The following is a 13,777-nucleotide window of genomic DNA, read 5'->3' as shown; positions in this document are numbered from 1 at the left end:
AAAACATGACGCCTGAGAGCTTTTGAATGTATTAATAGTTACAGTAGTTTCATCTCAGAATGATCACTTCCTCTTTCCTCTTTCCTCTCCTCTCTCAGCTGACTGTGGGTCTGTATGAGTTTGAGGTGACGGTGGATGGAGAAGGGGCCCACGGCGAGGGTTACGTTAATGTCACGGTTAAACCAGGTGAGCTCAAAGTGGCACTTTCATCCACAATGCAAAAAACTAAAATCTTATCAAGTGTTTTGGTCTTATTTTCAGTAAAAAAATGTCTTTTTAGACTTAATATGAGCCACATTAAGCTGACTAGTGCAGAAAAAATGTATTGTTTTAAGCTGTTTAAAAACAAAAATGAGGTCTAAAAAAATCTGCTAATGGGACAAGAAAAGAGTTAATTGTATTAAGACATTATTCTAGTTCAAGCAAATTTTCTAGCAAATTTTCTCATTCCATTTGCTGATTTTTTTTAACTTGTTACAAGCAATTTAGACCTCATTTTGTCTTTAAATAACTTGAAACAAGACATTTTTCTGGACTAATAAGTTGAATGTGGCTCATATCAAGTGTAATTAGACAATTTTTACTTAACGTAAGACAAAAACACTTGATAAGATTGTAGTATTTTGCTGTGCAAATTGTGAATAATGACGCCTCTCTGCCCAGGTTTGTGTTTGTAATCTGATACCAAAACAGACAGAGGTTACTTTGGACGTAGATTAAAGAAAACAAAAGAACAAAAAGGGTCCAGTTTTTTAGGTAAAACCTAAAAACAACCTCTGAAAGAAATTGGCAGTAAGTTATCAAATCTTTGGAGGATGTGTCACATTTTAAAATGCAAGACTTTTACTCTCACTGCATCAAAGCATTGTGGAATTTGTGGTTTTGCAACCACACCTTCATGCACTAACTGCAACAAGCAAGGAGTAAACAGATGCACATATGTGTTTTGGTGCATTTGAACAGCTTTCAAGGCTTATACTGTAGCATATTTAGAAAAAATAAGGATAAAATCATTTAGAATAGAGGTTAATTCATAGAGTACATTTCATTGAGCTTTACAAGAGAATTAAAGGAAAAATTAGAGAGAAAGAGAAAGAATTATGATACAAAATCAGATTAGGGACTAGTAGGTGTTGAGGAAGCCGTAGAGCTGAGTTATCTTAAGTTATTTGAAAGTTTTAATGTCTTCCTGCTTTTTTATTAATGAAACACTTCTATATATTCAAAGACTGCCCCTCTGTCTTATCTCTGGAGGTTTTTATTTATTTTGCTCTTGAGACATTTTCCTCATCCTTATCCAGGTTTCCAGGAAGAGAGTGTCTTGTGGTGTGTAAACTGGCAAAATTACAACATGTGATAGAAGGCAAAGGCTATGTACACACAATTAACTTAATTAGGCTTGTGTGACATTTCGAAGCCTGCAGTGAAATGGTGATTAAAAAAAGTCTGAGGTAATAACACAAATATTAGAGTTGTTTGGCATTTGAAGGGAAGACTTGGCAAACTTTTCGTGGGCGCAACCCTCATACTCAGCTCTGCTGCTCATCCAGCAAGTGTGTGTTCCTGACAAATGTGGCTTCATTAAAAAGGTAAATAAACAGGCTTTACAATGTTATAGAATTAAAATAATCTATTAAATGTTAATTATGTTCATCATCCTTTGCACTTTTTGTGCCAAGTTTATATTATCGGGGTGTCTGCAGAGTCCTAGAAAGTATTAGAAATTGATAAATCAAAGTGTGATGTAGGGCATTTCCCAGATGGTGGGTAAGAATGTTCCTTTGCAAGCCAAACTTTGTATCTTAGGTATATATATCTGGAAAATTTTGTTGTCAATTTTAAACTATCAGTTTTAATTGATTTTGGGCTTCTTTAAGCAAGAAGTCTGACTGCTCTTTTTTGGAAAACACGCAGTTGTCCTCTGTAAAACTATGGTTGAAGAAGATGGGAACATGTCTTGCACTGGAAAGACTTACATATATTGTTAAAAGAGGAAAGAGAACAGTCTGTTAAATTTGGAAACCTTTTTTTGAATTTTCTAAGATGAGAAAGTTGTAATAACTTAAGGGCTTTAGGTTGCCATTACTGCTGCCTCTTCAGTTATGTTGACAACAATTTACTTCCTTCATTGATATTTTTTATTTTATTAATATTGTTGTGGATTTTTATGTATTTATTTATTTTTCTTTTTTTAAAATTTATTTATTTATTTATTTATTATTATTATTATTATTATTATTATTATTATTATTATTATTATTATTATTATTATTATTCATAATGATAAAATATTTATATATATATATTTTTTTTTGGTCATTTTCTTTTTGTCTCTAGGTTTTTTTTCTCTTATACTATTTTGTTATGTAGTACAGTAATAAATTATTGTCATTGCTGGGGTCTATGTTGTTTTTTTCATCTATTATTACATGTTAAAATTTAATGAAATGTTGTTTGAAAAAAAAATCAATTGTGGGAAAATCAAGGCCCTTAAAAAGTACTCAAAAGTCTTAATCATGATTTTATAAAGTATTGAATTTTATGGATGTTCAAGCTCTGACTACAAAACTATCCATGAAAATTTATTTCCCTCCTCATGACTATTACAAACAAGCCTGACACGCCAGACGGACAGTTCCATATGCCCGCTTGGCGTGTCAGGCTAGTCCAAATGGGTAAGAGCCATTTGAAAATGTTTTCAGGGGCATTACATTTTGATAATGATGAAATAAGTACTTGTTTTTCTGTTATTTGTCTTGGGAATGGGAATGTCAATAAATCTGCCTTTAGTTTCATTTATTCTTTAAAGCTGTATTCCTTCTCAGCTCACCTCATGTCAGTTAGAATGCAAGATGGGTTGTTAACAACAGCTTAAAGTCGCGGTGATTTGGATTTTTTTAAAGGTTTTTGAAAAAAGTCTTAAAAGGTATTTAAATCAACCTCAGGATTTCAGCATGTACCCTGATGATGTGCCTCTGCTGCTTCAGTAGAGTTAATAATGTGAATTCATGAGGATGGAGTCGACAGTTTTGTCTCATTCTGACAGAATAAACTTCGATCTAACTTCTGGAAGACGAGGCTGCTCTCCTCCCACTCACAGTCTTGTTTGCGACTTTTTGCCGAGGAGGTAGCTGCTGACTTTGTGCAAACTGTGCCCCAGCCTCAGCTCATTTACAGCTCAGTAGGCGAGTTAATTTCTTGTTTTCCACCTGACAGAGCCGCGGGTAAACAAGCCTCCTGTTGCCGTGGTTTCCCCGAAGTTCCAGGAGATCTCCTTGCCGATCAGCTCCACGGTTATAGACGGCAGCCGTGAGTTTCTTACAAGACAAACACACAAGTGCAAACATATTTAACAGCAGTTAAAGAGAAGCCCGACGAATACATGTGTCACCATTCTGACCTTCTGCATCACTCCCCACAGAGAGCACGGATGATGACAAGGTGGTGGCGTGGCACTGGGAGGAGGTGAAAGGTCCCCTGAGGGAGGAGAAGGTCTCTGCTGAAACCCCTGTACTCACCCTCACCAACCTGGTGCCTGGGAACTACACCTTCAGGTAAATCCCAGGGAAAAAATGGGATCTTGGGATTTTGGGACCCAATGTTTGAATTTTATTTTGAGAATTAACCTGTGTTCATCCTCTCTTAGTTTGACAGTGACAGACTCAGATGGAGCCAAAAGCTCGACACAGGCCACCCTCTCAGTCAATAAAGCCAAGGACTACCGGCCTGTAGCCAATGCCGGTCCAAACCAGGTCAGAAGTCTTTTCTTTCTCTGTTTTCCTGTAGAAAAAACTGTTTTATTTGCCTTACTATTAAGAAAACTGATCCTTCCTCTCTCTTCATCAGGTAATACAGCTGCCACGCAACTCCATCTCTCTTTACGGCAACCAAAGCACAGACGACCACGATTCCCTGTTGTATGAGTGGTCCCTGAGCCCTGAGAGCAAAGACAAAGTGGTAGAGATGCAGGTAAGACTGTAAAGCGTCATGTTTCAGCTCTTTTTTCACCTCAATAGAAGAGCTGCGCCTAACACTGGAAGCTTTCTTGTCCCTCTTAGGGCGTCAGGACTCCGATTTTGCAGCTGTCAGCCATGCAGGAGGGAGACTACACCTTCCAGCTGACGGTGACAGACTCGTCTGGACAGCAGGACACCGCCCAGGTCACCGTAATTGTGCAACCAGGTAAACACCTGAGGAGGAAATCAGTCCTGTTTATGTCACTTGTGCATATTTGAGCTCTGAGAGGAATGTTTACTGAATCAGCTCCTCAGCTAACACACTCTCTATTGTTTTATAGTCTTAGCTTTAGTTTTTTTTAATCCTGTTTTTCTGGCTGTCTCCTCTTCCTGTTTGCCTTTTATAATCTCCGCTGGGCTACAAACAGGCACATACAGTGTTAAGAGCACGTTATTTATCTGTATTTAAACTTGACCTTCAGTGTTTATGATGCTGATAAGACGGTTTATCTGCTCAACATAACATAATATTCCCCATGTTATGACCCAGTGAGTGGAGGTGACTGCAGGTGCACGTGTAAATTCCTCCTCTTAAGCAGCTTGTGTGGACTGTAGTCGAGCAAACACGCACACAATAGTGTGACGATCTCTGAGTGTTTGAACAAGACCTGTTGTTTGAGCTCAAACCTGGCTGCTGGGTCTGATTGTTTGAGTTATGATGTCCTAGAGAAATGCCAGCACATGGATGACTGGAGGCTGTAATTCAGAGTGGTTGAGAAATTGGACAATTAATTTTGTCCTTTATGTTTGTACACAGTCGTACAGTTGGCCTTTTTACTACCAAAGACTGTGCTTAAAACAATTCTACAATTTCATTTAGCAGATGCTTTTGTCCAAAGCGACAACCAACACAAGCAAGAATTTAGACTGGAGGGAAAAACCTTAGCAAGTTGCTACGAAGTGCTTCAAGTTTGTTTGTCCGCTGCCATCTAGTGCCAGAAGAAGTGCCTTCACTATTTAGCATTGTCAGTGCTAAGTATTCACTCAGAGCTGGGTCCGAGACCTTCTGATTCACTCCACCCTTGAGGACAAAGAGGGGAAGGGTCAGATCAGTGCCTTAAGCCCCGTTTCCACCAAGCAGTCTGGTTCAGGTCAGTACAGTTCGGTACAGATGTGTAAGCTGGATGCCAACAGCCGCATCAGTAACTTAATAGCTTGACGCTATAGCAGCGCGACACAATGCCCCGCTAATAAATCCAAACCAAGAAGAAAAACACGACACAGTAAACATAGAGCAACGATGGAAGACATCCAGCAATTTGTCTCCTTTGTGATTTCCATGTAGCTCTTTGATACAAAGTGCAGTCAAGCTTTGTTTCAAATGCAGCCGCTGTCGCATGGTAAGTGACGATTCTTTCGACCAATCAATGGTCTGCAGTGTTGTAGCTCTACCTTCCGAGATCGGATCAGTTTAGTCTGACAACCCTATGGAAAGCTGCCAAAAAGTGGGATGGCTCGTCTCGGTTGTTTGGGGACCTGTCCCGGGATTAGTTGGTAGACACGCCATAAAATGTGTGCCGTGCCAAGACGAACTGAACTCAACCGCTTGGTGGAAATGGGGCTTAAGTGTTCCTTGAACAGTTGAGTCTTCAGACATCTCTCTAAAGTACAAAGAGACTCTGTGGATCTTATGGAGTTGGGGAATTTATTCCATTATTTGGGAACAACAGAGGAGAAAAGTCTGGCTAGAGATTTGGAGCCATTCTGGGCTGATAGCACCTGGTGCCTTCGCAGGCAGAGTGTATTGCACCAGAGGGAGTGTTGACCCTGCGTAGGTCTTGTGCCTTGTGTATTTTTTTTAGTTTGAGACCTTTGTTGTATCGTTGACCTTTCTCCTCTCTCTGTCCTCCAGAAAATAATAAGCCGCCTCAAGCAGACGCAGGACCAGAGAAAGAGCTGACTCTACCCGTTGATCGGACCACGCTGGACGGCAGCAAGAGCAGCGACGACCAGAAGATAGCCACCTACCACTGGAAACAAACCAAGTCAGTCAACTGGCTCTTTATTAACATAACATTATTTCATCATATAAAGGATCACGTCTTAGTGGAGGGACCTCAGGGTGTAGACAATCAGCTGAGACACTTAATAACAAAGTCAAGTTGTATCCAAAAACATGTATTTTAGTTTTTGTTGATGATGAGGACAATGTGAACAAATGATAAGCTCAAAAAATAGTGTTTGACCGAAAACTTAGTGACCCAGCTGACCATTACTCTCCAGGATTAAGCTATATCCTAAACAAGCAACAACAAATAACACTAACGGCACCAAATCAAAACCCTGAATTATAAATAAACTGGATTTTTTCGTTCATGGCTGCTACATCTTAAAATACAGCAGGTTATCTTTCATACTCAGTGTCTCTGTGTCTGTGTCTGTTCCTCCATCAGGGGTCCGGACGGTGTGAAGATTGAAAATGCGGACAGCGCCGTTGCCACAGTAACAGGTCTGGAGGTCGGCACGTACGAGTTCACCCTGACCGTGACGGATGAGAGGAAGCTACAGAGCGTCGACACCGTCAAGGTCATCGTGAGGGAAGGTAAGGAGAGTGTGAGTGAGTGTGTGTGGGCATCGTGACAAAGAGCAGCAGCAGAAGAGAGAATGAATAAATTCTTAAGAAAAAGCTTCTGAAAGAAAAAAGAAGAAAAATTAATCAGTGGCATGGGATTAAAATATACAAAGGAATTAATTACAGACAGCAGCCAGCATGCCAACTAAAACTCACACACCCAGTCTGATTTTGGGTGACTATCTAAGAGCAAAGAAATAAAATAACAACTGAACACATAATAAAAAAGACAGCTTTTCTCAAGATGACATTTCAATAATGTATTGAAAAAAATTTATAAAATAAAAAAAAATTCAGAAAAATAATTAAGATACAGCTGTTCCTTCCACTCTGTATAATTCCATTGTTCATGTTTATTGTGGAGAACAGACGAAAGTTATTATATTTTTAATGTTTTTCTTTATTTTTTATTTTTATTTTGGTCTGAATTTTATTTTCAATCTCAGTTAAGTTTTGAGTTATTATTATTATTGTTATTATTATTATTATTTATTTTATTTATTTTATTCTATTTTTTTTTATTCTTCATTTAGTTCTGATTCACTTCAGTATGAGTTTAGTCTTTTTTGAAAAACTGGCTTATTGTCAGGGGCAAGACTCAGAACTGTCAGAAAAGTATTGAATAATATTAATCGAAACATACCTTTTTTTTAAAAAATGCATTTACTCAGAACAGTCAAGCAACAATGAGATCTGTTCCTCAGTGTTTTTCTATTAAGTCATTGTGCAGATTGTAAAAAATCGAAATAGTGACTTAATGTATGAGTTAAATTGACCAAGGCAAAAGCTCAAGATAATTTCTCTTTACTTATAGTGTATTTTAGTCAATCATAATACAGTACAGTACAGTTTTATTTCTATTTCAGTTGATAAAAAAAAACTTTCACCTCTCGTTTTTCTTACATTTCTTTTAATCATTCCTTTTTTTACTGCTTACTCCATCCTGTTATGATTGAAAACTCCTTTTGTAACATTTGTTTTTGCCCCGCTTTGAATTACAAACTGTAGTCTCAACAAGTTCTAATGTTTGAGTTTTTTTCTCTTTTTAAATTGATTCCTTTATTTGTATATTAACAGAATTTTGTATTTATTTTTAATGGGACCACTGCAACATTGAACATGCATGTTACCTTTAATGCCTTGTACCAGAGTTAACTCAGAGTCTCAGAATAGAAAATATATTTTACTTTCTTTCATCCTCAAGCTTGAATTGTAAACTAATAATGTTATGATGCTTATGTTTGCTGCATGACATATTTCTTTCAATGCTGTCTTTGTTTTGTTTTTAACTCTGTAAAGCAATATGGATTGCATGAATGGTGTTATATACACAAACCCTGCCTTGCGCTTCATATTTCACAAAGCCGTGAAAGTGTTCATTCAGACACTTGAAAAACCTGTTAGTTGAAAATCAATCATCAATTCATAATCTGGGTTGGAACAGAAACATGTTGGATGTTCCTCAAATATTTGTCTCTTGTTGTACCAGAATCCACTTGAGTGAATAAAAATCCAGTCTTTTAAGATTTAGTGATCTCCTCATTCTTTATTTTTTGTCACCTCCAGAACTAGACCAGCCTCCACTGGCTCATGTTGTGTCGAGTCCAGCCATCGCTCTGCCCGTCAGGACTGCCTCTCTGGATGGATCCCACTCCACTGATGATAAAGGAGGAATCAGCTATCTGTGGACCAGAGACGACAACAGCCCTGCTGCTGGGGTGAGACGAGATTTTGTTATGACTAATTGACTTTAATCCCACTTTAACCCTTTAATCAAACAAAAAAACTCCAAAGTGTTATATTTCCAAACCTTAACCTCTCTCTGTTGATTTTGTTTCACCAGGATGTACTGAACAACTCTGACCACCAGGCGGTGCTGTTTTTGGGTAACCTGGTAGAGGGGAAGTACAGCTTCACTCTGACTGTTACTGACAGTAAAGGACAGACGAGCACCGACACGGGAACACTGGAGGTCAAACCAGGTAGAGCAAACAGACACAAACACACTCACATCCATTTACTGTTCGCTTCTGACAGTTCTTTCTTTACTGGTTTGTCTTAATGCACCAGATACTAATTCTTTGACTTACTGGTGTAACTGCCGCCAAAGGTTTGATTTTGTTAGACCTCCAATACATAAAGCAGATATAAACAAAATAAATAGTTATATTCTGGAGGATCAGCAGCCAGTAGCAGAAGGTGAGCAGACATGACCCTTGCCAGCATCTAATCCTTCACTTGATGCTCTGGCCTGTTTCCCAGAATTCAGAGCGTCGAATGGATCCAACTCTCTCCTCTCCTCTCCTGCATGTCCACAGACACCGTCCACTTATCTCTCTTTCCTTCTCTTTCTATCAGACATATGGGAGCATGACTTGGTGGAGTTGGTGCTGGAAGTCACCGTATCCCAGGTCTCCCACCGCCAGCGCGACATGCTGCTGCGACAGGTCGGGGTCCTACTGGGCGTGCTCGACAGCGACATCATTGTGAGAGAGATCAGTGCGTTCAATGAGCACAGGTGAGTGAAGTGTGCTCATTTTCTGATTGTAGCGTGTCCTCAAGCTTTTTGTTTCGACTCACACTTGAACATTTCAGCACTGATCGTTTCTCCCTTCTTTCTCCCTCCTCAGCACACGGTTGGTCTTCCTGGTGTCAGGTGGTCCAGGGCGCCCTCCTCTGTCTGGTCGCAGCGTTGCACTGGGCCTGCGAAATAAACTACGCAAACAAAAGAATGATTTCCTCATCTACAAGGCTCGTCGAGTGGACACAGTCAGTGAGTATCAGACACACTCAGCAAGGGAGTTTCATGAGAGGAATGAGGCGATGAATCATTCATCATCCATGTTTCTGATTTTATTTATTCCATTTCACTGCCTTTCTAATCATTTGCTAACAATTAAATCACTAAAAACACTGTTTTATCTCAACCTTAAATCTCAAAATGACTTATCGGTTAAAAAACAGATGTCTTCATGTCCTCTTTAATATAGAAGCTGTGAGCAATTGTAAAACCCAGAGCTGCTTTAACCTCCAGACCTGTAATAACTGAGCTAATGGTCAGATAATGATGGAGGTCAAAGGTCAAATTTCTTAGATTTTTGAGCTGTTTCTACAGGTTAAATTGTCCCTCTTCTCTTTTTTCTGAATCTGTGTGATGTGATCTTAATCAGTAACAATATTGTAGACAAATGGTGGAACATATGCCGCGACCAGCAGCTACAGGTTTCAACTACAGGTTTGATGTGACGTCTGTAATATTAAAGTTTTATGTAACCTGCTACTCTCTGTTTCTTCCCCAGTCTGCCAGCTCAACTGCTCCAGTCATGGCGAGTGCGACTCATACACGCGGCGCTGCGTCTGCCATCCATTCTGGATGGAGAACTTCATCAGAGCTCAGCTCGGAGACGCTGAGAGCAATTGTGGTGAGATGAGATCAAAGTCGGAATCCTTTTATATATTCGTGCTTGCTTCGATACATAGATGGACAGACCTTTGTTGACATTGCGACAAGTACAACAAAATTGAACTCTTTATTTACGGTAGTTTCCTATTTTTTTATACAACAAAAGTAACAACAAGACAAAAATAAGACATGTTTAAATCAGAGAGTGCAGACCTCCGCCAAGCATATTGTGATTGTCACCAACACTTTAGTCCTAATGTTCAGCAGACTATCTGCTACAATTTGGTGTTAGTTGCAGGTTTGTACGATAACTTGTTACCTGACAGTGTTGAAAATTATGATGACCCAGTACATATTTTATATTCAATATCTTAGTATCCAGAATATTACCAGGATCTGGATCGTACTTTTACTTCTGTCAGAAATTATGGTGACCTTGTCTTGTATTGTTTTGCAAAGCAATCTGACCATTTATCGTGGAGTTATATACACATATAGTGAAAACGGCCCTATCTCACAATGATAAAGAATCCTTTAAAAAAGTCCTGGATCTAGACAGTGATCCGGATCACCTCCAAAATTTTATCACTTCTTTCTTATCCAATTTTAAACATTTCCTGAAAATTTCATTTGGATCTGTTGGTTAGTTTTTGAGTTATGTTGTTCACAGACAAACTCTCACCCAAAAACATGACATCCTTGGCGGAGGTAATAACACCTCAAGTGAATAGCATAAAATAAACATATACTGTGAAATGATGATGAAAATAATAAATGGAAGGAAACACAAAGTCAAATGCAACGATGACTCTGAGAGTAAAACTGTTCTCAAGTCTGATGTTAGTTTGTTACATTTTTATTTAATCTATTACACAGTTATTACACAGTTATTACACAGCTATTACGCAGTCTGATTCTTTTCTCCTTTCATGTCTTTTTTTTCCAGAGTGGAGTGTACTTTATGTGACGATAGCCTCCTTTATGATTGTGGTCGCAATAGCCACAGTTGTCTGGGGGATGGTGTGCTGCTGCAACAGGTGAGTAAAATTTCAAAAACGGCAAAATACTGCCCTTCTTTTTCTTTTTTTCACACCATAAACTACGCCTGGTGTCGTGTTGAAAAGTGCTTTCTATTTGACACTCAGCTGTTTGTTTAAAGTCTTCCCTCTCAAACTACCTCGACACTAACTGATGAAATCTTGTTTGTCTTCAGGCGTAAAAGCAAAGTGCGAAGAAGTAAAAGCAGATACAAAATACTAGAAGCTGACGAGCAAGACAGTTTGGAGCTGCAGCCGCCTCGAGCTGGTGAGACGCACGCAAACACACCACTGGTGTCTCAATTAAGTTTAATGAATAAAAAGATCCATCTAATTAAATCCAGGCTTTCAGAATGTAAACACTAGTTGAAATGTTTACCTGATAGATCAAAGCATTAAACTAAACCGTCTTCTTCCCTGACCCCCATCTTTCTAGTTCGTTTAAAGCCGGTCCCTGCCCCCACCTCCTCCGCCCTCATGCACTCAGACTCCGACTTGGACAGTGACGACGGGCAGGGCGGAGTCCCCTGGACAGAACAGGAGCGCGGGCATCTCCTGAGGCCCCAGAACGGCTCCCTGAGGAATGGCCAGGGCCCTGTAAGAGGGAAGAAGCAGAGAGAGGAGCTGCTATAGCAAGGGAGCAGAGGGGAGCTCGCTGCTGCCCTCACACTCTCACAAACACACACACTCCTCCTCACTGCTCCTCACTCTTCCTGATGATTGTTCCTGTTCCTCGGCACTAAAAGCCTCACACTCTTCTTTCACAAAGATGAACTCTGTGTGCTTAGATTAAGGAGGAGAAGAAGAGGAGAAAGATGCTGGAGACATGTTGTCACAGAGAAACACACACCACTGTACTGACACTTCCCTGCTCCCACGCTGAGCCAATGCGGAGGTTAAAAACACATGATTGTGCTGAAAACAAGATGTAAGCCTTGTATTTTGAAAGGAAAAAATGTATATCCCCCTTTTTATTTAACACAGAGACACAAAGAATGTACTGTCGCCCCTCTCAGCTTCAGTGACACGAGAAACCAGCCACTCCACACGCTCACACCTTGCCTCTCCGCAGGCTCGCATGAACGCACACACAAAGACGTCGTTTTCACTGTTTCAGGTCAAACGTGATGCTACCAAACACTGCCATGTCCAAACCAATGGCTAGCTCTGCAGCAGATCTACAAAACATGGAGACTTGAACCAAAACAGAGCTGGAAAAACACTCCTCCTCCTCCGGAAAAAGAAGAAAAAAAAAAGTGCATGCGGAGCGACAGGTTGCAGTTTTGGTGCAATCTGATCCAGGAATGACCGCCTGCATGTTTGTATGATGAGTGTATGTGTGGAGTTTTTCTGGCTGCTGGGCCAAAAGATGTTTTTCCTCAGAGCTGTTTGTATGTTTTTATGTCTGTTATAATCTCATGGAAGAGTCACAGGTAGAATGTTTTTAATCTGGAGGCTTCGCTGTGGATGAAGTCGCTGAATTCACACACTGGAATCAACAACGTTAGTGAGCACGAGAAGGAGTGTGCTTCACAACAAACGGATCAGACTGGACTCTGTTTGATCACCTGGATGTTCATTTAGTGCTTGAAACATGAAGACCACTGTATGTTCTTTTCTTTCTGTCACAAACAACCTTTAGGCTGTGATTAGATGCACTTTGATTTAATGTCTGTCAGCTTCAGGCTCAGTTTGTCTCTTGTTCGTTGAAAGGGGAGAGCTGTGATGGGTGAAGTTTGAAGGTTCAGCCATAAAAAGTTGTCAAAAGTAATCTGATTGGATTAAAGCTATCACACTGACTGGGTGAAATTTAGAAATTGAGCTGTTCAGGATTATGAAATCAGATGAGATCTTCTGGCTCTGGGTGACCGTCCTGTGTGATCTGATCTCATGTAGACGGCATTTACATACGAGCAATCACACTTTGTTTCAGGATTATCAAAACAACATTTTTACAATGATGCTGATACTTTAAACATTTTTTGTAATCCAAATTTGAGTAGCTTAACCCCCACAGTGACAAAATGTACAAGGTAGAATTAAGGGTTGAAAAACAAAGCATCAACAACAACAAAAAGGTTTTGGTCTCCAAAGTAAATCAACCAAGAGCTTTCCATATCAAACGTATGAAATTAAAAAAGCAAGCGTGAGAATTTTGCTGTTTGTGGTGAATCTGGCCCCCTCCAGTGGACAAATTAGGTATGAAGTGCAATTTACAGCACTCGTTATCCAGATATGCTCATCTTTAAAAACCTGTATCTGGATGACACTGATGACATGAGCCAAAACAAACAAAAAGTGGATTTTCAAATCCAAAACATTAATCAAGATTTAACTTTGGAGCACCAAAAATCTGGGTCTTGGAAATAGATGACATTAAAGTAGAAAATGTTGCGGCTAAATTCAAAGGCTCAAATTGAAGTGAAACTACCATGATCTGACTGGCTCCTCTTAGGTTGGCCAAAGTTAACGGCTGCTGTTGCAGATCATTCTTTCAGTATATCAGGCATTGAGTCCTGGGTCTAGATTGGCCTCAGAGTGAACAGTTTTTCCCTATAAACAGGATTAAAGGAGAACCATTATCAGAGGGTTGTTTGCCATAGATGCTACGAAACTAAAGACCAGACATAAGAAGCTCCATCTTTATATTTTTCTCCCTGTATCAGCAGCGGGGACAAATGTTTCCCGACCAATCGGCACCAAGGGGAAATTTTAACCCATAAGACTTCCCCCCTTGCAACATTTCAGT

The 13,777-nt window shown here is 39.7% G+C and overlaps 1 protein-coding gene across 1 annotated transcript in view; it reads left to right on the top strand.

The window, feature by feature from the left end:
• kiaa0319l (KIAA0319-like ortholog) overlaps positions 1–13,041 on the top strand; it is a 28,382-nt gene extending 15,341 nt beyond the window's left edge. Inside the window, exons 10-25 of the mRNA XM_074687057.1 lie at positions 99–186; positions 3,217–3,309; positions 3,422–3,554; positions 3,647–3,752; positions 3,847–3,969; positions 4,059–4,182; positions 5,869–6,001; positions 6,410–6,558; positions 8,155–8,306; positions 8,432–8,570; positions 8,947–9,106; positions 9,219–9,361; positions 9,888–10,010; positions 10,938–11,028; positions 11,205–11,296; positions 11,465–13,041. Coding sequence (XP_074543158.1) covers positions 99–186; positions 3,217–3,309; positions 3,422–3,554; positions 3,647–3,752; positions 3,847–3,969; positions 4,059–4,182; positions 5,869–6,001; positions 6,410–6,558; positions 8,155–8,306; positions 8,432–8,570; positions 8,947–9,106; positions 9,219–9,361; positions 9,888–10,010; positions 10,938–11,028; positions 11,205–11,296; positions 11,465–11,661 — 2,046 coding nt within the window. The 3' untranslated portion in view covers positions 11,662–13,041. The remainder of the gene's footprint in view (positions 1–98; positions 187–3,216; positions 3,310–3,421; positions 3,555–3,646; positions 3,753–3,846; positions 3,970–4,058; positions 4,183–5,868; positions 6,002–6,409; positions 6,559–8,154; positions 8,307–8,431; positions 8,571–8,946; positions 9,107–9,218; positions 9,362–9,887; positions 10,011–10,937; positions 11,029–11,204; positions 11,297–11,464) is intronic.
• The last annotated feature ends 736 nt before the right edge of the window (positions 13,042–13,777 follow it).

This window comes from Halichoeres trimaculatus, unplaced genomic scaffold, assembly GCF_033239565.1.
Source record: "Halichoeres trimaculatus isolate MK-OKI-2021-1 unplaced genomic scaffold, fHalTri1.1 fHalTri1_scaffold_14, whole genome shotgun sequence".
Taxonomy (NCBI): Eukaryota; Metazoa; Chordata; class Actinopteri; order Labriformes; family Labridae; genus Halichoeres; species Halichoeres trimaculatus.
The sequence above is the reverse complement of the archived record's forward strand: the minus strand, read 5'-3'. Positions and strand labels throughout refer to the sequence as shown.